This window comes from Eublepharis macularius, chromosome 11 (genome assembly GCF_028583425.1).
Source record: "Eublepharis macularius isolate TG4126 chromosome 11, MPM_Emac_v1.0, whole genome shotgun sequence".
Lineage (NCBI taxonomy): Eukaryota > Metazoa > Chordata > Lepidosauria > Squamata > Eublepharidae > Eublepharis > Eublepharis macularius.
Window position 1 is genome coordinate 994981 of NC_072800.1, and position 25997 is coordinate 1020977.

General features: G+C 48.9%; 1 protein-coding gene across 2 annotated transcripts in view; it reads right to left on the minus strand.

Moving 5' to 3' along the window:
- Positions 1-25997, minus strand: part of G3BP2 (G3BP stress granule assembly factor 2) — a 124091-nt gene that overhangs the window by 17358 nt on the left and 80736 nt on the right. For both annotated transcript variants that reach the window (XM_054991168.1, XM_054991169.1), the window contains 2 exons: positions 16750-16930; positions 6970-7068 (listed from right to left, as the gene is read on the minus strand). In XM_054991168.1, the coding sequence (XP_054847143.1) occupies positions 6970-7068; positions 16750-16930 (280 nt within the window). The remainder of the gene's footprint in view (positions 1-6969; positions 7069-16749; positions 16931-25997) is intronic.

Below are 25997 nucleotides of genomic sequence, written 5' to 3' on the forward strand. Positions count from 1 at the left end.
ATCTGACGGGAGACGGGGCAAGAGCAGCTTAAGCCAACATCAAACATAATTTTATAATCTAGCAAACAAGCACATATTTAACTGACTGATAGGACCACCTTCTTAATCCAGTGAGGGAACAGCTGTATCATGAGGCTGCCCAACATTTCACGACTTCTCGATTGCTTACATATCTGGGGATCAGTGTAAAAATTACACGTGCTACCAAGTGTGTTTAACTGCTACAAAAACAACTTGGTAAAGAGTCCAGTAGCACCTTTAAGACTAACCAACTTTACTGCAGCATAAGCTTTCGAGAACCACAGTTCTCTTGCATCTGACGAAGAGAGCTGTGGTTCTCGAAAGCTTATGCTACAGTAAAGTTGGTTAGTCTTAAAGGTGCTACTGGACTCTCTGCTATTTTGCTACTACAGACTAACACGGCTCACCCCTCTGGATCCAAAAACAACTGGGTCTACCTTTCAAACAAGTAACAGAAAGTGTCCAAGAAAGAGTCTCAGGTTTGTCACAGGGAGGCAACCTGAAGAAGTAACTTCAGCTGAGAGCATTCTGTCCGTAGATGGCGGGCCATCATCTACCGAAACGTTCTCCTGCTTAAAAGATGCAGAAATGTGAATATGGACTTCACTAAATGTATTAAACCTGGACTTTCCCAATATGCTCGAGAAGTCCTCAAGTTTTGCACAACGTGGCAGTTAAAGGGCTTGGGGGATTCCATTTACACTGAAGGGCTTAATACAGTGGCCAAGGTACGCATGGCGCGGCGTAGAGAGGGAGAAACAGGTTGCTTACCTTTACTTGGGGCTACCTGTCCATTCACACCGATTGGCTTTCTTCCTGTACAGTGCTAGGATCTGGACCCGCCTAGAGCTAGCTTTTAGTCACGGAGAGGATGCCTGGTTTCATTTGCAGCCTGCCTTCCTCAGCCAAGAGCTACAGGGCCACTGCACGCCCGGAGGGGAGGAGCGGCACCTTCCCTGCCCAATTCCTTCCCTAGCTGGAGTATGCTGCAGTATCGGCCCCGGGGGGGGAGGGGGGCCCTGAGAGGCCCAGGAGCCCGCGCGCCTCTGTCCATCACACCGGTAGCAGAAGAGACTGAAGACCTTTTCCCAATGAAGCATCTGCCCCAAATATGCTGGGTAAGAGTGGAGCACTGGACCCAGGCAGCCTTTCCACACCGTTCGCGACACAGGATACTGCCGATGAAAGCAGGAGGAGCAGAGGCATCTCTGGCGGAGTGAGCCTTTATTCCCTGTGGAAGAAGCTTCTTGGCACAGCAGATCTGGAGAGGTGAAGAGAGCCAATGACCTCAGCATGGGAATGACCCTGGTTGTCCTTTCTGATGGCCAGAATAAACTGGAGGTCTGATGGAAGCTAACTACTCTCTCAGCCTCTGAGGAGGAGGAAGGGGAGAATGTGGGGAGTAACAGATCCTGATTTAGGCGACGCCACAACGCCACCTTTGCAAAAATGTAACGTCTGGTCTGAGAACTGTCTTGTTCCAATGAACACAGAGAAAGGGGCAGGCCACCAAGTTCAGGTGCTTTTCCGGCAGCGTTTATTGCCCCAGGGAAAAAACACTTCCAAAGAGAGGAGATATGGGTTGCAGCATGCCAAGGGGTTGAGCGGTTTGCCAATAAGCTGGGAACGGACAAGGTGAAAGTCCTGAACAGCAGCTGGAGACTGGACTGGGGGACAGAACCACGGGGACCCGGGAAGAACTGCTTCCTTAGAGGCGGTTAAAATACTGAGCATCCTTGGAGGAAAGGTAAACCAACAGAGAGACTTTCAGGGCTGCAGCCAGACTGGCCACCCCAGAGGATGGACCTTCATTCCCAGGGAGGTGACTGGTCTTCAGAGAGACCCCTCCCGCCTCCTGTTCCGTACCTCTTGGGCAACAAAGACAGGCTCCAGCCTTGGGACCTCCCCAAGGCACAGCAGGCCCTGCCTGGGCACCAGCAGAGGGAAGCTTTCCTCCCAGAACTGCAGCTCTTTGCCACAGGCTTTTGGTACCGAGCATCACAGACAAAAAGGCTCTTCCTATATACATTTTTAGCAGGAAGAAACTAGATGCAGGATAACCTGTACTACTGGCTATTAATTATATGCTGTAAATAAATGTACAAAGAAATTGTAGCTCTGAAGAGGAAAAATCCACGAAAGAGTTTGGCAGAATCTCTGCTGTGGCCAGAAAACAGGAACTGAGTGGCTCCTCCCTTAAGGCACGTGTGGGCCCCAACTGCACTTCTGAGGGAAGGAGGTTTGGCAGGCCCAAATGGCAGCCCTAGAAGTTTCTGAATTGCTCGTTCTGCATAGAGAGAGCACAAGCAAGTAAAACCGTTTTCTGAACCACCTGAGCACTCTTACTAAGGAGAAAATAATATACAGAAATGAGTTAACTACACTGCGAGGACACCCCCCCCCCCTGCCCCGACAACGGCATGGGAAGCATTTTCAGCAGCATCACTGAAGGGCAAATATAATGCAACGACACTACGAAGAACGGACTAACAGCAGGGAAGAAAACCCAGCAGGTCTCCGATCAACTGCTGCAGCAGAGGAAGCCGTAAGAACGGCGCATGGGCCGTGGGGAGGTACGGCCCCTTCCTCTGGACATGCCCCGTCAGAGCTGTGCCCAGGGCAGGGGAGGGGGAGCTTGCCCTGTCTAAAAGCTAGGCCTAGATATCCCTGGGCACCAGCTCTCCAGACACAGAAAGCCCATTCTTGTGATGCGCAGTTAATACAAAGAAGCACCTTTTCTTTGCTTAAGATACTAAACTTGGTGGAATCCAATGAAGCTGACAGGTGCTAGATTCAAGACAGATCTAGGTACTTCCCACAACTAGCACTGCCACAGAACTTACTAGGGGCCGTTAGCTTAGAAGATTTTAAAAGGCCTGAGAGAAATTGGTGGAGGAGAGGTTCACCAGCGGACACGAGCCCTGCTGATCAACACGACCTCTATGATTTGAGGCAGGACACTTCAATGCTGGCTGCAGGATGAGGGCAGCGATGCGGGGGGGGGGGGGGGAGGTGTGGACTCCGTGCCCCTGCTGTGGGCCACTGGGGGAAGCAGTTATGGGACCAGACATACCACTGGTGTGATCCAACTGGGCTCTTATGCATTTATTATTTGCATTTATAGTCCACCTTTCTCATCGGGACACAGGGTAGATTACAAATATGATAAAAACTTTTTAAAAGAATGCCTTTCTTGAACAATTCTGTTCTACACATTTTGTGAAACAACAAAGCTGTGGGGGCCTTCCTAATAGCCTCTGGTGGACCGTTCTACAAAGTGGGAGCTACCACAGAGAATGCCCTTAAACTAGCAAACTGCCGATTGTGCCTGTCTGCAGAGAGCAGGCTTTGCTCAGATAAGCGGATCTGCCACAGTAGAACAGAGCAGGAGAGGGAATCCAGTGGGGCCCAATGCCTTCCAAGGCTTTTTGGTGACAGCTAGCTCCTTGAAGTGAACCCAGTAACAGACCAGTAATGAAGGAAGCATCTGCTGGAAAGGAGTGCTAGGACGATTCTACTTGGTCTTCAGTAACAGCCAGGCCAGGGTTTTCTGTACCAGCCTCGAGGCAACCATAGAATAAAGCTTCACCTTCTCCTGCTTGGAACTGGAACCTGCCTTTGCAAACTGGGTAAAGGGTCTCCCCCCCACCCCGAGGAGGAAGACTGCCCTGTGGAGCGGAGATCCTGCACTCTTGTTTTTAAATTTAGAAGGCAGTACTTAAGAAATGTTTAATTCCACTGGCTAAAATGACTTGGTAACACTCAAAGCACAGAGCTTAAAATGCAGCTGTACCTTATTTATGTATTTATTTCCCACCTTTCCTCCTGGCTCAAGAGGGCTTACGTTACGCTTTAAAACAGCGCAGTCAGAAACATACCAAATAATGCAACCCCCCCCCCAATAACTCCCTTATAAAACACCTGCAGTCCATGCCCCGTTAAAGGTCCGGCCACACAGAGTAGCCTTGCAGTGCTGCCGTAAGATTTCCAGCAACGGCATTTGCCCTTACCTCCTCGGGAAGCTTACTTCACAGAGCAGAAGCTAAAACAGAAAAGGAACCAGATCTGGTCGATGCCAGGTGGGCTACCTTACGTGGAGTGGCAGCATGAAGGCCACAGCTGGAGCATGGGGTCGCATGGGAAGATTTATTTAATCACATTTCTAGACCGCCCTCCCCGTCAGATGGGCTCAGGGTGGTTTAACAACAGTTTAAAATAGTAAAAACATTATAAAAACATTGTATCAAAACAATTAAAATTGTCAGGTATAAAATATTAAAATGCAGCATTGTCCTGCATGGGTGGTGGACGGTCTTCAGTGGTATGGCCGGCGAGAGGACAGCCCAGCCCCCACCAAATGCCTGGTGGAACATCTCCGTCTTGCAGGCCCAGCGGAAAGATAACAAATCCTGCCAGGCCCTAGTTTCCTCAGACAGAGAGTTCCACCAGGTCGGAGCCAGAACTGAGAAGGCCCTGGCTCTGGTAGAGGCCAGGCGGACCTCCCTGGGGCCAGGGACCATCAGCAAGTGCTTAGTGGCTGATCGAAGCGACCTCCGGGGAACATATGGGGAGAGGCCGTCCCGAAGGTATGCTGGGCCCAGTCCGCATAGGGCTTTATAGGTCAACACCAAAACCTTGAACCGGACCCGGTACTCAACCAGTAACCAGTGCAGCTGACGGAGGATAGGTGTTACATGAGCCATGATTGGTGCTCCGGCAACCACCCGTGCAGCTGCGTTCTGAACCAGCTGCAGTTTCCGGATCAAGCCCAAGAGAAGCCCTGCATAGAGCAAGTTGCAGTAGTCTAATCGGGAGGTGACCATTGCCTGGATCACTGTTGTAAGGTCATGGGTCGATAGGCAGGGGACAAGTTGTCGAGCCTGTCTTAGATAGAAGAAAGAGGATCTGACAACCGCTGCGACCTGTGCCTCCGTTGACAAGGAAGCATCCAGGACCACCCCCAGGCTCCTCACTCTCGACACTGGCATAAGTGGCACTCCATCGAGAGCAGGGAGCCAGAGTCCCGCACCCCTGGACCCTAGACCCACATGCAGGACCTCCGTCTTCAAGGGATTCAATCTCAGCCGACTCTGCTTCAACCATCCAGTCTCCGACTCTGTTTCAACCATCTATGAGCCATTTTCTCCACCCCATCAACTACAAGTGGCCCACTCCACAGGCAAAATCCTAAACTGCTGTGTCTGCCTCTGTTCAGAAAGAAAAGACTAAAACCTCTGCGGAGCCACTCCTCTAACACCTACTCCATATTCTCACCGACGAACGAGAACAGAGGGTCAGCTGTGTCACGGGCCACTGACAGATCTAATAGGATCAATAGGGATGACTGTTCCTTGTCCAGCTTTTGACAAAGATTGCCCACCAGTGCGACTAAAGGGACCTTGTTTCCAAACCCAGGCCCAAAGCCAGACTGAAATGGGTCAAGGTGTGTCATCCAGGAGCCCCACAGATGCTCCAACACCACCACACTCTCTCTCTCACACAGTTGCCCAGAAAACGCAACTGGAGACTGGTCTATAAATTGGCCACCTCCTCCTTAGCCAGTGAAGGTTTTTCAGGCAGAGGTCTAATGTCCGCTTCCTTCAAAGGCCCATGGACAGCCCCTCAGTCAGTGAGGCATTTGTGATTTTAACCAACGACTCCGATATCTTTTCCCGGCATGATTTTAAAAACCAGGACAGTTATGGGTCAAGAGTACAAGAGGTGGCTCCTTTAATTCTGCGGCTGGATGCTGAGAGAGTCCTTGGGATTGTGAAAGGACCCTGTCAGCATTCACTGGCAGGATCGGTTGGAATCTCTCCATAATGAACAGACAAGCAGGGGCTTCTGACACCTCAAGTAACAGATCTATGGTTAACCTGGCCTCTAAGCCGGAATGAATGAGATTTTATCGACAAAGAACCTTGCAAAAACGTTGCGGATGGGGAGCTAAATGGGGGATTTGGGAGTCTGAACTCAGCCTTAATAGCCGATGGCTATTCTCTTGGGCTTAAGAGAAAAAACCCTCTACGCATACTAAAGGCTTCTTGTGTGTTCAGCATTAATATGCTTAGTAAACATATGGACTTCTCTTACATAGAACTCATTTCCTAACAAGGTCATGGCTCAACTGTGACTCAGAAATCCAAACATTTCTGTGAATATAAAAAAGCACCCTACTAGGTCCCATTTGGTAAACAGCTGAACTGGCACTGAAAATAAGCCATTAGAACTACCTTTTTCCTGCAGAAAGTCATGGTCCTAAGATCAACTGCCGAAGAAATGAATTTATAGAAACAATGAATCTGTCCTATGCACATTTTTGGACCTGAGTCTAGCAGGTCCTTAGAGATCAACACGGTTTTCAGGGTATAAGCTTTGACTCTAATGTGCCACTGGACTCAAATCCTGATATGTTCTACTGCAGACCAACACAGCTACCTGCCTGAAACTATCTCCTGGGGACTGGGGACCCTGTGTGCCAAGTGCTTTGGAGGAAGAACAGGATACAAACCTGAATAACAGGGAGTCTACTGCATCAAAGAAGTTGTTTATGAATGCCTTAGCAAGGGAGCTTATGAAAGATTCCTTTTCCTCCCAGCCCACTTTATATAGGACACTCTGTTCTAAAGTTGGAAGGGGCCACCGGCAACAGCACCAACCTACCTACAGTCCAAAGTTGGTACAGGGTTCTGTACTTGTAGTCAGAGACTCAAATGTATGAATCAAGTATACAATGACGCTATTGCAAAAAGAAATAATTCATAACTAGAGAACAAACTGTGCTTTGTAGCAACTGTTCATAAGTGACTAACAAAATGAATGTGACTGATAAGGATTCCATTTTGCGCTCCAGCATTCATGCTTAGTCTAACACATTAATTTTTAGGCAGCAAACAGTCAAAACTTGTCTTATTACTGCACAAGTAAAGGTGTTCACAGATTGATTACCTGGGAGACTGGTGCTTTAACATGGGGTGGAATTCCAGAGGAAGAAACAGTTCCGCTGGGAGGCAGGTTTTTACTAGTCACTGAAGCCCAGGAGAAAGCCTGTGGGAAATGCAACAAACCGGGGCTACTAATTATGGCAAGCCACCAACATCTTAAGGGAAAATCTGAGTAATGAAAATATTTTTCCACCCACCCCTCCCCCTGCACCCCCAGGCAACATCAGGATTAAAAAGAATCAAAGAAAAAGAACGCCACAATAAGAGAGATTATAAAAGTTTTACAGTTTTAGTTGTCCGTGCATTTTAAAAGAAGAGAGTGAAGATCCAGTTCCTTGCCTGAAGGCACTTCAATCCCCTCAGTAGCCCCCAAACCACTGTTTTCAAAGAAGCAGCAGTCATGGAAGAGCAAACCTTGTCCATGTGTTATCCCTCTTCCCAGGCTAATGCAGACTAGACGTTTCCGACTGCTTACCCCCTTGGCCGAGACGGGAGGAGGGCCACGGGAACGCCCACGCTCGGCAAGCCAGCTGCCCTCCCCACTGCCCCGACCCCTCCCCTCCCCTGGCCTTTCCCGCGGAAGGCAGCTGCGTCACCACCACGACTAAGCTTTGTGTGTCCCCTCAGAGCCAGGGTTTGCCAACCAGCCTCAACCCAAATTGTAGTTGGGTAACTCTGGTTACAGCATTACTTGACAGCTGTTAATTTAGTTATGTAGATATTTACACCCTGCTTTTTTCACCAATGGGGCTCCAAACAAACTTATGATGTCATTTCTCCCACCTCCATCTGGTCCTCACAAAGATCATCACTCCGTGAGGCAATTGGGGCTGAGAGACTGACTAGTCCAATCTCACGCCTGACAGAGCGGGGATTCAAACCCAGGTTTCCCAGAGTCGAATCTGACTCTAACCACTATGCCAAGCTGGCTCACATGATCCCACAACCAACCACTCCTAGTCTTTTCTCCTCATTCAGAGATGAGGAACATTATGTCTTCCCCAGACCCTGAAAAAAGAGACTTTACACAGAGGAATGGCTCTACAGTAATCTAAGATCCTGAATGTCCTCCTACAGTCCCCAAACTAAGCTACCTCTTCTCTGGTACACCGTATTTTGAATATAATTTCCCATCTTTGGGACACTAGTCTATGAATGCAGCTATGTGTTTTGTGTTATGCTACCAGAGAAAAGATCAGTTGTATTCGTCTGCTATTAAACACTGCAGTCAATTTAAAAACTTAAACACTGTTCTACACATTTAGTTTCCAGTGGCAGGGTTTATCCTCTGAAGTATTAAACAGGGTAGCGCTGACCTGTAATTGTTGTTTATCAAGTGTCTTCCGTGCCGGCAACATTAGTGCTGTGCTTTTACAGACCAGCCGCAGTGAAGAATTTTTTCAACTTTTGGGAGAACAGAAGGGGCACCTGTTCCCTAGGGTTGCACGCAATAGTGTTTTCCCACCTAAACTGTCACGTGACTTGGGGGAGAGGCGTCCCCTTCCCTCAATTCTCCTGAGCCAACACAAGAGGAATAAACAGGGAAACCACAACTACCACCACGACCACCACAGCAACAAATGATAAAAAAACCACAGCAGGGCAGGAGGAAGGGAATGTATCCCTGCACAGAAGACACTCGATGAACGGCAGTTACAAGTAAGTGCAACCCTGTGTTTATCTTTGCGGCTTCTGTACAGTCCTACAACAGGAGAGTAATGGGCTATTTTCAATATGGCGGTGGGAGTGAGCTGTTTAATAAGGAATGGAGAACCACTTTTCCCACTGCAGTGCTGACTGTCTCCTCAAATCTGTGACTGCAGAATAACGATGAACGGATGTGCCTGAGGAAGAGCATGTTGCAGCCCTGCATGTGTCAACCAGGGAACACCACATAGAAAGGCCACTCCAGACACCTCAGCTCCAGTGGAACGGCCGCGTGGCAGAAGTGGGCACGAGACTCCAGCTTGCAGATACTCAGTGGCAGAACCAACCCGTCTCCGTAAGGGCTGTGACGAGGCAGAGAGAGCCTGACAGGGTCCAGCATAACAGGCAGACAAGCTGGAAGTCTTACAAAAAGCTTTAGACCTCGTCTAAATAAAATTGTAACGTTCTTTTCATATGTGGTGTGTGACAAGTTCTTTCAGTCTGTAAAGATGGTGCTGGAAAAATACTCGCAAATTTAATTATTGAGAAAGGTGAAATTTAGAAACCACCCATGGTAAAAGCTCCAAACTAGGTCTCAGACCCACTTTTTCAGGAAAAAAACTTCCAACAGTTGGTCAATACGCAGGGCTAAAAGCTTCCCTACCCTCCTGGCAGCTGTAATGGCCACTAAAAATAAGCCTTCCAAGAAAGGAAGGCTAATGAGGAGGAAGCCGTGCGCTCAAAAGGAGAGTTCATGAAGAGACCCAGAAGTGGAGATGGGTGGGCTCCAATGGGGGCCTATTATAGGTCTGGGCAAGAAAAGGTTAAAGGTTAGACCTTTAAGGGGCTGTTCTAAAACACAGTGTAAGAACATCGACACCATCTACTGGATTGTGAAAGGCGAACAGGGCAGCTAGAGGCACCTTCAGGGAAGCAGTGGCTAAACCTTCACACTGAACGGCCGGCAAAGGGTCCAAAATAAGGGGAGACACGTAAACAGAGATTCCCCTTTACTCAGTACTCTGTAAAAAACTAAAATATCTTGGGCAGACTGAGAAGCCACGCTGTCAAATTTAGTTTTGACATGTCATAGTATAACAGGCCACCTGTGAGGGAGGTCTGGCACCCGGGGTAATCAGAGGAATGGGCAGAAATGTGTAAAAGCAGCCATTCCTTCAGGGAATCTGGAAAACGCCCCATGAAGACTGGATTGCTGCCAAGCTACTGAGCAAGCTATTGCTGAGCTTGGTGTGGTTGGTAGTGACAAAGACATCCATGGCTGGGGAACAGGAGAAATATACTTTTCTTTTAGAGACCACTCACCCATTATGTGCCACTTGTACCCTGCTAAGAAAGTCAGCTATATGGACAGCTCGCAGTGTGACATCATTCTGTATAGCCCAGGTCCAAATATGGTAGTCTCCAAACAGATTTGGAGTCAAGCTGTACCCCCCTGCTTTGTTAATAATAATAATAATTTAACTGTGCGTATGTACCACTTTTCTAGATAGATAGATTAGTGCCTAGTCACAGTGGTGAACAAAGCCAGTGCTATTATTATCCCCACAATGCAGCTGGGGAGCTGGGGCTGAGAGGAGTGGCTGACCCAAGGCCACCTGCTGAACTCACGGCAGTAGTAGGAGTCAGACCAGCAGAGGGCTGCTGACTTGCAACCCGACCACTTAAAAACACTGCCACAGAACTGGCTGTCTGGATCCGAACAGCTGCGTCTTGCAGAAGACGGGCCAGAGAAGCAAGGGAGCAACGGATTGCGCACAGCTGTGGTGAACTGGTATGTAACTGAGACTCTGCAGAGGCCCAAAAATCTTGTACACAAAACATTCCACGATGGATCATCATCAAGGAGGCATTTGTAGCGATGGTTACTTCAGGGCACTGAAAGACCTGAAAGAACATCCCTTTAACAGACTAAAGCGGGGAGGGCCACCAGCAGAGAGAACGAACAACGGACCTCGGAATCGAGAATTTCATTTCCTGGGATTGTATAGCTGGATTGTACTTCCCAACAAACCAGCTCTATAAGGATCTCATATGAAGTACGATAAATTGGACTATGGCTGTGATTAAGCCATCAGTCCCAACAGTTTCTAAATAAGCAGCACTGACTGAAACCTTTTAGAGCCAAAACACGAGGCCGAGAAAGTTAACTTTCTCATTCTATCCCCAGGCAAGAAAGCCTTTCCCAAGTGGAATCTACTGTAGCCCAAATAAACGGGGTACATTGAGGAGGGACTTGACTGGATTTCTTCCCATTAACCATCAATCCTAGACAAGAAATTGGGTGCAGAGTAAACGCAAATCAAACAGTAACTTACAGCACAACCCTATGCACAATTACTCCAGTCAAAGCCCATTTGGTGAGAGACCCAGTTTGGTGTAGTGGTTAAGAGCGTGGGACTCTAATCCGGAGAAACAGGTTTGATTCCCCACTCCTCCGCTTGGAGCCAGCTGGGTGACCTTGGGTCAGTCACAGCTCTCCCAGAGCGCTCTCAGCCCCACCCACCTCAGCGGGTGATTGTGGTGGGGATAATAGTAACATATTTTGTAAACCGCTCTGTCCTGAAGGGCGGTCTATAAATAGAACATTATTACTATTATTTAAATCAATTAGCTTAGACTAGAGTAACTCTGCATAGAACTGCACTGACTCCTAATTGGAGACCAATAACCAGTCATCCCAGTAAGGACAGAGGGCACAAACCTTTGACCGCAGAAAGGCAGCATGCAGTTTGGGAACATCCTTGCACACGGTGGCTAAACGAAAGGGTAATGCTGTATATTGGTAACACTGATCCCCACACAGGAGTAGAGGTATCTCTAGTGGGAAGTATGAATTGAAGTACGAAAATAGGCATCCTTCAAGTCGATAACCACAAGCCAGGTGTTTAATTCTAAACAGCTTAAAATTTCTACTCAATTAAACATTCTAAACTATTCAGCCTTTAGGAACAAATTCAAAGGACGAAGATCCAAATTTGGTCTGACACCCCCCCCCCCCACACACACACTTCTTTAAAACCAAGAAAAATCTTAAAATAGAAGCCATAAGGTGACTGATAGTGGGGTACATGCTGGACAGCCTCTTTAGCAAGGAGGCCATCTAAGACGTGTTGCAATTCTACAGACCGATCAGTGGAACTTGTAGGTGGTAAAGCCCAAACAGGCTTCTCAACATAACGGAGGTGGTAACTCCCCCCCCCCCCGCCCCCACTTAACAATGGATTCCCACCACGGCAGGAAAGGGACCGGAAAGGAAGACGACTTAGCCGTGATGATGACGGTCTCTAGTCAGAACTTCTGTCCTTGGCTAGAATTCTTGGGAGACTGAGGCAACAGTTGTTTCAATCTCACCTTAGTAGCCTTTTACTTGCCCTGAGCCTGCAAAGATATGTAAGATCTTTGGCAGTGCTGTGGCTGCTGAAAATATCTAGAAGAGCGGTACTGTAAATATTGATGGCAAACCATTGAGGAGCCTTTCGTGAGGATGGTTTTAGAGGGGGTAGCCATATTGGCTTGCAGCAGAACAGCAGATCTGAGCCTAAAGGAGTCTGTTGGTCTCAAAGGTGCTGCTGGACTCAAACCCTGCCAGGCAAGGAGCGTGGGCAGTCAGGCTGCTGTCGCGAGGGTACGACGATCTTGCAGTCTGGTGATTCTCTTCATTTGTGCATGAGAATCGTCTGACTTGGCGGGAAACAGAAGATTCCTTTCAAAAGGAAAGGCCTCAATCTTCCCTTTAGTTTCCTGTGGCAAAGCCGCATATCTTAGCCATTGCCTGCACTCATCTGTTGCTTTGCAAGTTTAGTTGCTTCAGCTTGGCACATCTTTGCCAACATACTATCACGGGCTGGGCCAGCCCAAGCAGGGTGGTTCAAGTCCAAACCTCAACACCAAGTCCAGGGGGAGTTTCAGGAGCCAAAAGCCAAGTCAAAGCAGTGGTCAGAGCACAAGCTAATGCCAGAAGTGAGTCCAGAGTCCAAGAGCAAAGTCAGGCACAGTCCAAGGTCAGTTACCGATAGTGTCAGGTCCAAAAGCAGGCACGGGCAAGGTCCATGGAACACGGAGTGGTTGCAGGCAGTAGACACGTTGCTTCCACGCCTGGCTGTCGCTCCTGACTGGCTTTTATAGCCAGGCGTGGTTTTCAGCCAGCTGCTGGAGCTCCACCCTGATGCTACTCATCGTCGCTCTCCAGCAGCTGGCGTCAGCTCAGGAGACGAGCACTGCGCCGTCTCTCCTGCAGTTCCAGCCTCAGCCTTTATCTGTGGCGTTCTTTACGCGTGGGCGAACCTGGGGTGGTGGTGGAAGCCCCTGGCTGGGCTTCCCCTGTGGTGCTGGCAGTCCCTGACTGAGCTTCCCCTGTGGAAGTCCCTGGCTGAGCTTCCCCTGTGGTGCTGGGGCTGGAGAGTACTGGAGGCTCTGCTTCAGCTGCTGGCTGTAGGCTCCAATTAGCCAGCAGCTGTGGCTCCTGATTACCAGCCTCTGCTGAGTCAGGGCTGGCTACATGGAGCTCCTCTTCTCCTGAGGAGTCCTGGCTGGCTACACAAAGCCCCTCTCCTCCTGAGGAGGAGTCCTCGCTCTCACTGAGCCCAAACTGGGCCATGACACCTACAATGATCACCAGGTAAGTCCTCAATACAAGTCGCCATCTGGTCCCAAAGGAACAGATTATAAGCTCCCATAATGGCCTGGTAATTGGCTACTCTGAAATGAAGGGCTGCTGCTGAATGCCCCTTTACTGGTGCACAATGAACTCCGTGTCTATAACAGGCTTGTACGTCTTCTGTCACTAGAGAAAGAGAGTGGGTGAATAGAAAAGAGCACCCTTCTTGTTTGATTCTGAAAAGATGAGCAGTTTTTTAAAAAATGGTAGGGATGGAGGCTGGTCTTACCAAAATAACACTGACAACATCTAGAAAGTCCTCCAACACTGGGAATCCAACAGCAGAAGGAGCATCAGAATAAAGTGGTTGAAACACTTTATTTTAAGCTTTGGAGCAGAAGAAATGCCCATTTCTGGGGCTTTAGTCATTCTAAGCATTTGTTCAGAAAACTTTCTGAAGTCCTCATTCAGAGAAACAGCCAACAAATCACCCACACTATCATCTGGAGAGAGATCTAATGCTAGTTCCAAAATCCATGTCAGAATGGCAAGCAACTTCCTGATCTTCCAAATCCGAGGCAGGTAACTGCTCTTGGAACAGGGCAATCTTTGGGACAGTGCCCCAGAGCTGGAGTGGATGTAGGTTGCTAAGGACCCTTCAAATAATAATCTTGCCAATTTAGAGGAGGCAGCGGCAAAGGCATCACTGTAGAGAACGTGAGCCACAGAACTGACTGACTGACAAGACAGGAAAGGCTATGGAATTGGGAACAGAAACCGCTGACCAACCTGGGCCAGCTGTGAACAATTTGGTTGACGTACCACAACAGGCGACTCAATGCCTGAAGACTTGTCTGCCTCTTGATGGGGAGGTGGTGAGAAGTGGTACAAGGACCCCAGCCACCTCCAGTGCTGATGGGACCACAGTGAGAGAAGGCTCCATCCAGCGCAGGCTTCTCTGCCCTTTGTGGTCAGGTAGAAGGCATCAGTAAGGGCTTCAGCTCAGTTTTTGCCTTCTTAGGTGGCAGTTCTGAGGTGGAACAATCAGACCTTAATGGTGCAGGAGAAGCAAAACAACGCCAGGATGGATTGGACGTTGGACCAGAAGGAACTGATGTTGTAGAACCGCACCGGGAAATGTGCTCAGATGAAGCAGACGACTTTGCTGCCAGGGAATCTGAGCTAAATAAAGCCTTCATCCAAAGTGCCACTTTGAGCCTAGAGGCTCTGTCATTCTGAGACCATGGAGTGAACTGTTGACAACGGCTGCAGGTCCCAATGTTATGGAACTCCCCCAAACACAAGGCAACAATCGTGAGAGTTGGTTTGAATAGCCTTGGCAAGGGTGTGAGCCCCCCCAAAATCCAGGTAATTTAGATCTGGGTTTCAAGGATACCCAAAAAATTCAGTATCACTGACAGCTGGGTCAGATTCTCCAAGTGAAGTTGGAGAATCCCAGATTTATCCAACCATTATTCCCTATTGGGAAAAAAAACATCCACAGGTCTGAGGGGACAATTTTAAAGCTAACTCCACCAAATTCGCAGGGAACCTATCACTGACTGTCCCCTAAAGATCCTCCACATTTCAAGCGGATTGGATCCTGGGGTCCAATTATATGGCCCCCCAAACAAGCTGCCCCCATGGAGGAAACATTTCCAAGGCTTTTAAACTCCTCAGTTTGTCTCCCCACTCCCCAACTTGGGGTTCTCTGGTTCAACAGTGACTTCCTTGCAAGCTAAAGTAACAAAACAGAACAGAACCAAATTGCAGCACCAGAACCAATGTCAAACCAGAGAATCCCTTGAGACATGGCATTTAAAAGGTGGCCAGTGGTGGCAGCAGCAGCTTGAAGAGCTCTTTTGGGAGGGAAGAGCAGACTGGGATGGGAACCCACTCCCCTTTTGCTGCCGCCTTCTCCCCCACCCCTCCAGGAAGGCCTCATTCTCCTGCAGTGGCACGGCTGCCGCCCTCAGTCGCTGCTGCTGTCTACTATGGCCTGACAGTCCAGCCCAGCAGAGTTCAGTTCCCCAGAGGGGTATAAATCTGACTTTTTAGCCAGTTCCCAGACTCAGACTGCACATTCCTAATTTTAGGGCTGCATTTAGCACACTTTTAAAATAAAGCTGTCTGCTCCATGAAAAATAAGTCAGGAGACAGGAAGAAACGTTGACAAATACTTTCCAGTCATTCACTGAAGAGAAAACACACTCTGAGGTAAGGAATACATGCTAGATAGAACTTCTCAGCAACAGAAAGGGCGAGAGAAGGCAGCCTCTCTCTCTTATGTCGTGCAATGGCTTGGGCAAGAAGATGCCACTACACTTGACACTGGGGGAGGGGTGCCCCTTCAGTTCTCACAATGAGAAAAATTCTTCTCTGTAGCTGGCCTGCACCTGCACAGTCCAATGTGTGTCTGCACAGAAGTCACAAAGATAAACTAAGGGTTCCATGAACAAATTTCATGGATATGAATATATCTAATTCTTCCCATGACCCCAGCAGTGGATACAAAAATCCAGAGCCTGGAGACATTAACAAACAAGGCAGCTCTTTCTGTAAACCTGAAAAAGGCTCTGAAATCTTTTTTTAAAACGGTGTTTAAAATGCTCTAATCCTTTAAGAAACAATGCCCTCTGAGATCTCGGTGGCCATCTGAGGATTGCTCAGAAACTGCAACAATACTGCCAGCCTTCAAATGAGGGCCCTTTCTAGGGCTATTCTGGCTTCCCAGTCTACTTCTGGCTCCTCTTCCCTCCTGTCCTGGAGAGAGAACTCACTGGGGACAGGCCCAGCAGCAACCACCAGCAACTTGCTACCATGTACTTTGCACAACTCACCCAGATGTGGTGGTGACTACCGGGCAATGTCATGATACACAACTTGCCTGGGCCCAGCAGCAGCCTCAGCACTACTTGCATAACTTGGCCAGGCCTGGCAGCAGCCATCACACAACTCACCTGATTGACTTGCTACTGCAAGACTTTTACAACTTGGCCAGACTACGGCTACGGGAGGGAAACCATAGAGTCACAGCATGTGGTTAGAGTGTTAGTCTGGGATCGGGGAGACTCGGGTGGAAATCTCCACCCTTACATGGAAGCTCGCCGGATGACCCCTGGACCAGTCACCCACTCAGCTGCTGGGCTGCCTCTCAGAGTTGTTGTGAGGATAAAACGGAAAAGAGAATGACGTAAGCTGCCTGGGGTCCCCATTGGGGCATAAATGAAGTAAATAAAATAATAACGCTGAAGACTTTGTAGGGATACATGAAAGAAAGGCTGACTGTGAGCGAAAAGGGAGGGAGGAAGCAGGAAAATGAAAGGATGTGGGGGCTGCCATTAAGAGAGAAAAAGGGAAGGGAAGGGAATAGAGAGGGAAGTGAAGCAGCAAACCTTGCAGGTTTCCTGCTTGTTCTATTCAAAGTGTATTTTAAAATTGCTGTTGTGGCTGTATTTATCCAAGAGTGACTAAACACCTTCAAACTGGTTAGCTATCCAGTTATACATCCTAACCAACCTTTGGTGGTTCTTGTGGCAGAGAAACTGTTTCTACAGGAGGTGGGGATGGAGACTTTTCTTCTAGCTCTTCGATGTTCTTTTCTTCTATTTCAGATTTCAGTTCTTCAGTTTTTGATTCAGATTCTAATTCTGGCTCTGGCTCGTGAGGAGATTCTTCCAAGGTTTCTTCTATTCCATTCCTAGAATTATTGAATGTATCAACTGTCAATCTGTTAGCCGAAAATGCTAACATTTAGCAAAATCAGAAATGAGATGTACCAATGTGAACAACGGCTACCTGCAGATCAAATCTGATGGCTCGTAAGACCAAAAGACCGGACTTCACAGAGGGCTTCTTCTCATCAGTGGAATGTGAGGTCTCCTGAAACAGGTGATGCCCCTTACTCATTTCACCGACAAGACGATGAAAAGGTTTCTTACAGTGCTTCCACATCCAGCCAGGGAGAGAGACCCGGTTCCTGCTTGGCAAACCTCAAGTGGAGGGACATGCCCTTATATACTTGTAAGGAAAACCACATCCCCTGAAAGGTTAGTTGTTCCGTTTCAGAATTCCTGCTTCCGCTGATGAGAAAAGCCTTCACAGTAAGGTCAATGTTTTATTCTCCACCACTGGAGGAAGGTAGATCAAAGTGGGATACTGAAAAGCTGAGGCATCCCAGCTGGGCTGCTTACAGACTATGGGAGAAATTACACGGGGACCACCTGCCAGAGGCCACATCTGCAGAACTGAGAGACTTAATGTGCCTGACAAAGGCAGAGGCTAGTGCCCAGGTCAGGGCCTTGCAGGTGTCTGTGACAGGAGCCAGTGGTGGAAAAGGTAGCTGATGTGGCTGCTGACCTGGTGAAGCACACGACAACGCCCTTTGAAACCCTTTGAGACCTCACAGACTAAGAAAATACAGGGCTTTGATCAACCTAGTAATGCTGCACTTTGATAACCTTTGTCCTCCTGGAAGCTGGGTTGAAAAAGTCAGTCTCTAGTTTGGAAAGACTCTGTGCGCTTTAGATAAGTTCTTGGTGCCCTCCACATATTCAGTTTGTGTCATTCCTTCTCTTTGGGGTGTACCAGATGAGAAAAGAAGGATGATATGTGGATCTGCCAGAGGCAGAGCTAAATCACCCGGGCTGAGGCAAGAGCACATGGTGGAGAGCTGAAGCTAGAAGGTAAGGGTTTGTTGTCTTTCTGCCTTTTGCCTTTCCTAGCTACTGTGTGAGAAGCTGAGGGTGAGTGGGTTCTGTGTAGCTTGCTAGAGAGTGGTTCTGGTTAAGTTCTGTGTGGGGCTGTTGGGGGCTGAGTGAATTGCTGTTGTTTGCTGCTGGTTGCTGTTGCTCGTGGTTACAAGCCCCACCCCCTACTGTCCTGGGGCTCTGCTGGGCTAGGCAGGAAGTGACCTTTTGAAACAAAAGGCTCTTCCTCGCCAGAGGGCGAGAGCTAAAGGGCTCTTGGCCTGTGGCTCTTAGCCTGGGGATCTGCCTGAGGGACCCGAAACTCTGCTGAGAGTACTCTGGGTATATATTTGGAAGGCAATCATGTCTACAGAAGCCCCCTTTGCAGTCACCTGCATGGAGTGTGCCATGTTTGTTTTCCTCCCAGAAGAGAAGACGGAGTTCACTTGCCAGAAGTGTAAGCTGGTCAGACTTTTGGAAGAAAAGGTCCAGAGCCTGGAGGAGAGGATCACCACCCTTCAGGAAATCAAGGAAGGGGAGGATTTTATTGACAAGAGCTTGGGGGCTCTGAACAGCCAAGAAGAGGAAAGTCAAGGAGAAGAAGAAAGAGTCGATCTCCCGTCTGAGCCTCCTCTCAGATCTACGGTACAAACCCGAAGACCTCAACGAAGAAGACGCTGTGGTCCACTTGAGCTCAAGAATCGTTTTGAAGTGCTAGAGATGGTGACAGAGATGAGAGTGGAACGAGAACTGCAAAGACCTGGAAGAGGGAGTGCAAAAGACATGGGGTCACATGGAAGTGGAAGAAAACGGAAGGTGGTGGTCGTCGGGGACTCTCTGCTCAGGGGTATGGAACACCATGTCTCTGGGCCAGATCCCCTATTCCGAATGATGTGTTGCTTGCCGGGGGCCAGAATTCAGGATATTACCGACTGCCGAAACTCATCAAGCCTGCTGATAAGTACCTGTTTGTGCTGATTCACGTGGGAACGAACGACACGGCTTCGAATACTGTTGCAAGAATTAAAGAGGATTATGAAGCCCTTGGAAGGCAGTTGAAGACATTGGGGGCTCAGGTGGTATTCTCTTCTATCCTTCCAGTCACAGGAAGAGGAGCACGCCAGGAGCGGACCATACTTGAGGTGAATCTTTGGCTGAGATGGTGGTGCCGGCAGGAGCGCTTTGGGTTCTGGGACCATGGGATAGGTTTTCTTAGAGAAGGCCTTCTAGCACCTGATGGGCTTCACCTCTCAAGGGCAGGGAAGAAAACGTTTGGAATGAACCTGGAGAACTTCATCAGGAGAGCTTTAAACTGATGCCACAAGGGGAAGGGGACGATCGACATGGCAATTTCAATGACGAAGTGAAAACAGTGGGGACCCACCTGAGTAGGACAGGTCAAACAAAAGTACAAGGCTACAAGTGTCTAAATACTAATGCCCAAAGTATGGGTGATAATTAAGAAGAGCTTGAGCTTCTATTGCAAACAGAGGGCTACGATATAGTAGAAACTACTGAGACTTGGTGGGATGATTCCCATGACTGTAATGTGCTAGTGGATGGGTATGAGCTGTTCAAGAAAAACCAGAAGGGTAGAAGAGGTGGAGTGGCATTGTATGTGAGGAGAGGGCTTGATTGTCAAGAAGTCATGGAGAATGGGGTGGGCAGCTCTGTGGAAAGCATAGGGGTAGAAATAAGTCTGCTACAGACCACCTGACCAGCGAGAAGAAATGGATGCAGCCCTCTTTGAACAGATTGGTAGAGTATCCAGACATCAGAACCTTGTAATTATGGGTGACTTCAACTTCCCCGATGTCTGCTGGGAAACAGGCTCAGCAAAGCATCATGAATCACACAATTTCCTGACCTGCCTGGCCGATAACTTCCTTTTTCAAAAGGTGGAGGAAGCTACAAGGGGCTCGGCCATACTAGACTTGGTATTAATCAACAGGGAAGAACTGGTAGATGAGGTGAAGGTGGTGGGGACCTTAGGGGGAAGTGACCATGTCCTCCTTGAATTCCAGTTGCTGTGGGGGGGCCAAAGAAGTTCGTAGCCAGACTCGTAGATTAGATTTTCATAGGGCCAATTTCGATGAACTCAGAGGCTTGATGAGAGTCATTCTGTGGGGGAGTGTGCTGGAAGGGAAAGGAGCGAGTGAAGGGTGGGCTCTTCTCAAACATGAGCTTTTGCAAGCTCAAGCTCTCACTATCCCAGCAAGACGGAAACATGATAAGGGCTCCAAGAAACTGATGTGGATGTACAGAGAGCTCCAGAATAAGCTAAGAGAGAAAAAGGAAATGTTCAGGAAATGGAGAGAAGGACAGACCTCTAAAGAGGAGTATATGAGGGTTACTAGGTACTGCAGATCAGCCATCAGAGAGGCCAAAGCTCAGTACGAACTGGGTCTGGCCAGGAGGGCTCGCTACAGTAAGAAAAACTTCTACAGATATGTGAGAAGCAAACGCAAGGCAAAAGAGGCAATTGGACCGCTGTTGGGAGTAGATGGAGAAACTCTGATGCAGGACAGAGAAAAAGCAGACAGGCTTAATGACTTTTTTGCCTCTGTTTTCTCCCTGAAGAACTCAGGCTCATCTAGAGATAGTAGAAAATGTGGCAGGACACCTGAGTGGCTAATTGACATTGACAGAGAGGTAGTGGAGAGGCATCTGGCTGCACTGGATGAATACAAATCCCCTGGGCCGGTTGGGGTGCACCCAAGAGTGCTGAAAGAACTTTCTAGAGAACTTGCAGAACCCCTGTCCATCATCTTCAAGGCCTCCTGGACGACTGGGGATGTGCCACAAGATTGGAAAAGAGCGAATGTTATCCCAATCTTTAAGAAAGGGAGGAAGGATGACCCGGGAAACTACAGGCCGGTCAGTCTGATTGCTCTTGCTGGGAAGATATTCGAGAAGATTTTAAAGGGATCGATCTGTAAGCATCTGAAGGACCGCTCAGTGATTCGGGGAAGTCAGCATCTGCCCTGAGGATCACTGAGTCCTTTGGGAAATATAGAACTCATGCCTTAACAGAAAGAACAGAAAGTTCTCAGATTTGGCTTCTTGATGCGACGGCCACCAGGAAAGCCATCTGAAGAAGTGAGCTGTGACTCACGAAAGTTCATACCCTACCATAAACTTTGCCTATTAGTCTTATAGGTGCTACGGGACTCTTGCTCTTTTCCACTGCTACAGGCAGACTAACACTAACTGCTCATTTGAGCAGTTCAGTCAGAACCTGGTGTAATGCCCAAAGGATATCATATAGGTTCCAAGAAGGAAAACAGTCATGGGGGGGGGTTTGTTGGGATAGCCACCTCTCTCAGGAATCCTTTGATATAAACATGTGATGACAGAGTCCCTTTGTTCCCTAGGCTGAGGACTGAAGACAGATCTGCCACTTGACATCACAGAGTGTTGGGGCAAAGTCCCTGGGACTTTGCGGAGGAATTTGAGCATCCCCTCCAACACCCACTGTCGCAGAGCTAACTTTCCTTTTCTGGCAGCATCTGCTGAACACTAGATGTCAGCATGATGGCCATAACATCAGGAGGGTATCCCCAGGGCCCTGGAAGAGAATGTCATGGGCGGGATGATCCAGGGAAGTCTAGCTGACACAGCAACCAAGTCTGAGAACCACAGTCATCTTAGCCAGTACGTGGTGATGTAACTTACTTCCACCCCTCCTGCAAATCCTGTTGAACACATTTATCAGAGGTGCCAATGGGAACACATACAGCAGCGTCTCTGGCTATTGAGCTGTGAATCCATCCTACCCTTCTGCTCTGCCAGTTTGGAACCTGGAGAGGAATTGGGCATCTTGTGATTGGCTGGAGAGGCAAACAGATCGAGGACCGGGGTGCCCTGCTGCTCAGTCACCATCTGGAAAACAGGTTTAGAGCCCACTTACCCAGCTTGGTGAGTCTTGGTGGCTGAGCCAGTCTTACCTTGAAGCTGCAGGCAGCATGGAGATGTTGGGCTTGTGGGGAGGCCCGATAGGTCTCTGCCCATTGGAGAAAGTCTTCCTTCTACAATGAGTAGGATCTTTTCCCTCCTTGCCAACTGACACGGGCCTTGCTTGTCTTGTTAGTGAGCTTCCTCTATCTGGGACTCAAATGCTAGAACGGCCAGTTGGATGGCTGCACTCCAACCAATTTCTGCTGGGTTTGGAGTGATTCTGCTTGACCAGAAAAGAGTCCAGTAGCACCTTTAAGACTAACCAACTTTACTGTAGCATAAGCTTTCGAGAATCACAGTTCTCTTCGTCAGAACGCTTATGCTACAGTAAAGTTGGTTAGTCTTAAAGGTGCTACTGGACTCCTTTCTATTTTGCTACTACAGACTTAACACGGCTATCTCCTGTGGATACTTGAGGGAAAGGGAACTGCGCATCCCTTTCCAGGGGGAGATTTGCTATTGGTCGGGCTGCAGAACGCTAACCTGGTGAGAAAAAAGGAGTTACTGCAGCGGGTGGGAATACAGACTGGCCCATGGCACAATGTTGATGCAGGAAATCTTGAGCCCCCCAAATCACTACTCCAGCAGAACTGGCTCAAGTGAGGGGGGGGGCGGATCAGAGCCTGCTTGCCTCCTCCTGTGGCAAGGGCACAGAGGAGGTTGTGTTTGGACAGGTGATTCACTTTTCAGTGCTTTAGCCACAGGCTGTGGGAAATCCTGAGGTTGTTGTGAGGGAGCTTCCAGAAAACTGCAGGGCATCCAACCTGGCACTGAAGGCTGAGGCACTCTTGATTTTTAGAAGAGCATGTCTCAGGGCCAAGCTACAAGTGACAAATGACACAGGTTGGACACTTGTCAGCCTCCCTCAAGTTCTGATGGGAAATGTAGGTGTCCTGGTCTTGCAGCTTGGCTCTCCAACTGCTGTCCAATGGACTTTTCAACTGTCACTTCTCCAAGATTCCGCCAAGCTGCCTACATTTCCCACCAAAACTCGAGGGAAGCTAACAAGTGTCCAACCTGTGTCATTCGTCACTTGTAGTTTGGCCCTCAGTCTGACTGGGTCTATGTTCAAGTTCTGCCCAAGGGACTGAAGCAGATGAACAGGCCTAATGGCTAGAGCCATGAATCCTCTTGAGGGAGTGCTCATTCTTTCTAGCCACAGGGCCCTTGCCAGAATTGCCACTGTGTCCAAGGACCATGTCCAAGAGGAGGGCAGTTACCGGGGCATCCACTACGGGAAGTTGCATGGTAGTAGGAGAGTGGAAGTAAGGGTTCTTTCCACTGACTGCAAGTTCTTGCCTCCTCCAGGTACGGCCCTCTCACCCCTCAAGGCTTCCTCAAATAAATCTTAAAAAGGCACAACAGATGGGGTCTGAACACCTTGGAATCGCCCTTGTTTGAGCTGGTCGGTAAGGATTGGAGTGGTGTCTCAGAAGAGAATTTTAGCCCCGCAGCAGCCTTGTCAGTAGCCTCTTTTTGTTAGAAGAGCCTGGTGGAGGCTGGTGCTGTTCCAGGATCTCTTTGCCCAACCATTCACCTTCTTTGCATTCTTACAGGGATCAGAATCCAAATGGCCTGAAGGGGTAGAGTGGAGCTGCAAATGGGCCACGGAGGAGGAGAGCGTGTTTTGTGACTGTCTGGAGGACTTCTAGAGTCTCTGTCTCTGGAAGTGTGCTGGGGCTCTGGGCAACAGGCATCTGCTTCATCAACAGGAATGCCTCTGTTGGGGCCTCATCTTCCTTTTGAATCTTTTGGAGCAGGGAGGGGAGGAAGACAGAGACAACACACATGTCCCTATGTCAGCACTTAGGTTTTTCTCTCCTGTGCTTCTGAAGCCTCTTCTGCACAACCCTGAGTGATTCCGCACACATTGGATAATGCACTTTCAATCCTCTTTATAGATCATTTGGAACGGATTTTTTTGGGTGCGGAACAAAAAATCCACCTCAAACGATTGATAAAGTGCATTGAAAGTGTATTATCCAACATGTGCGGAATCAGCCCTTAACAACCTTGTCAGTGACCTAGAAACAGATACTGAGGTGCAGGGGCGCACCATCCAAGATATTCAATGGGAGGATAAGGGATCCCTGGGAGTGCTGCACCTGCCATGGGTCCTTTCACCGGTTTTCCACCATGTGATGGTTGCATTGCCACCAATGACTGAGACGCAAAGCCTTGGAGTCTCTCCAACCCACTTGGGCAGAGTTGGAATCGTTTGCCACACCTAACAGAAACTATTACTTATTTGCTCCAATGAAGTTTCTTCTGAGGCTTCTACTGAGATAGGATGGCTCCTACGCCAGCCAAGGGCTTGGCGGGAAGAGGGGATCTTGGCAGGCTCTTCTGGTGATTGAAGCACCGTGTGTTTCCTTGAGCAGGGGAGCTGATGTGGGAAAGACATCTGCTTTAGAAACAGCAGCTCTGGCAGCCAGGTGCTCAGCTGAGGTCTGCCAGCTCCAATAGGACATCATCATGGTCAGCACTGAAATTGTGCCAGGGTGGTCAGTTGCCACACCCAAGGAATTTTGGGAGTGTTTTGGCATCTTGACATTCTTTTCTCCTTTCCTTGCCTAAACCGCATCCTTCCCTCTCTTGCCCTCTTTTGTTTTTTTTGCAAAGTTGTGAAAGTTCATCTGACGTCGAGTGAGGCAGAGCATAGATGGGGACTCATCCACTAGCTGGATATGGAAGCACTGCAGAAACCATTTGCATAGACCTGCCTGCAGAGTGAATAGGGGGCTGCGAGGCCCCCAGGGCCAAGTCCCCTGTACAAGGGCCATCTTTTCTCCACACGGTCAGAGGTGAGGCAATACTCCAGAACTGCGCAGGTTGCACTGCCAGCTCCCAAGACCAACCACCATTCTGTGGCCCAGCCACCTCCCGCATACATCTGGCTGCTAGGGCTGCTTCCCCCCTCTGGGTCCTCTGCCCTGGCCACTGCAGGGTTCAGCCAGGGAGTAACCCGTCTGCCTGGGCCAGTTGCACACAGTCCTGCCTGGCTGTCCGTGGGGCCAGGAACACTGACCTCTAAAGCTTCAGGAGCCGTGACATCTTCCTGTCGGCAAAGGCCGTTCCTCAGCTGCCTCCTCCAGCTGGGGCCTTTTATTCTGCTTCTTCTGGCCCCTCCTAGTTCCCTGCTCCTACTCCTGAGTAAGCCCTTCCTCTCAAAGTGGCCTTCACTCCAGAGGAGTTCTCTGCTCCCCAGGGAGCTATTACTGGTGGGCCTTCCTTTGGGCTGCTCCTTACTTGCTGTTGTCACCCCACCTGCCTCTCCTCCAAGCTTCTCCACAGGGCACCTGCCCTCCTGAGGGCTGTGCCCCTGCTCCACCCCCTCTTCCCCTGGGGTAGAGTGCCCTGAGCCATGACAGGGGCATAATGTAAACCACTTTAGGATACCTTCCTCCACTGATGGAAAAGAGCAGTTCCATTATATCAAAAACAGATAATACTGTTGAACCGTGAAACAGATGGATTCAAGTAGAAGCACAGGTCCAAGAATTAGAAGGCTGTAAGGAACAAGTTACCAAGGAACTAAGACTTTTCACTGTGATTAACAGAGGCTCTTTTCCACATTAAGACAATTCTGGGTCTTCTTTTACCTCTCTACAGAAAGGCAAGAGTATTTAGCAGATATGGTGATGGAGGGCCCAAATGGAGTCTTTCAGTAGATTGGAAAACCAGTCTGCATCTCTGGAGGGCTGTTCCGTACAGGCTGGTGCGAAAACATCACCTTCTTTGACTTGTTGACGCCTTTCTAGTGAAAGAGAGGAACACTGGGAGGCTCTGAAAGGTTAAACTACTTTGGGACACATGTGGGTTGGATCCTAAAAAGATGGTCCCTTTGTCTAGGGGAGTGGCATGTGTGGTGTGTGTCGCATGGGATGGGAGACCTGGTGAGTATGTGTCCCACACAAACAGCTACACACACACCCTTCTGGCTTAGCTGGAGCCAGAAGCCATGGAACTGACAAGACTTTTTTAAGCTAGCAACTTTCCCCCGTTTCTCTTTTTGTTCTTTTAGACCGCATGCTCACTGTATCTCTGTATTATGCATTAGAATTGGTGCCTAAATAATAAAGTTATTTAGCCTGAGAAGCCATGCCTTGATTCCTGCTGCAA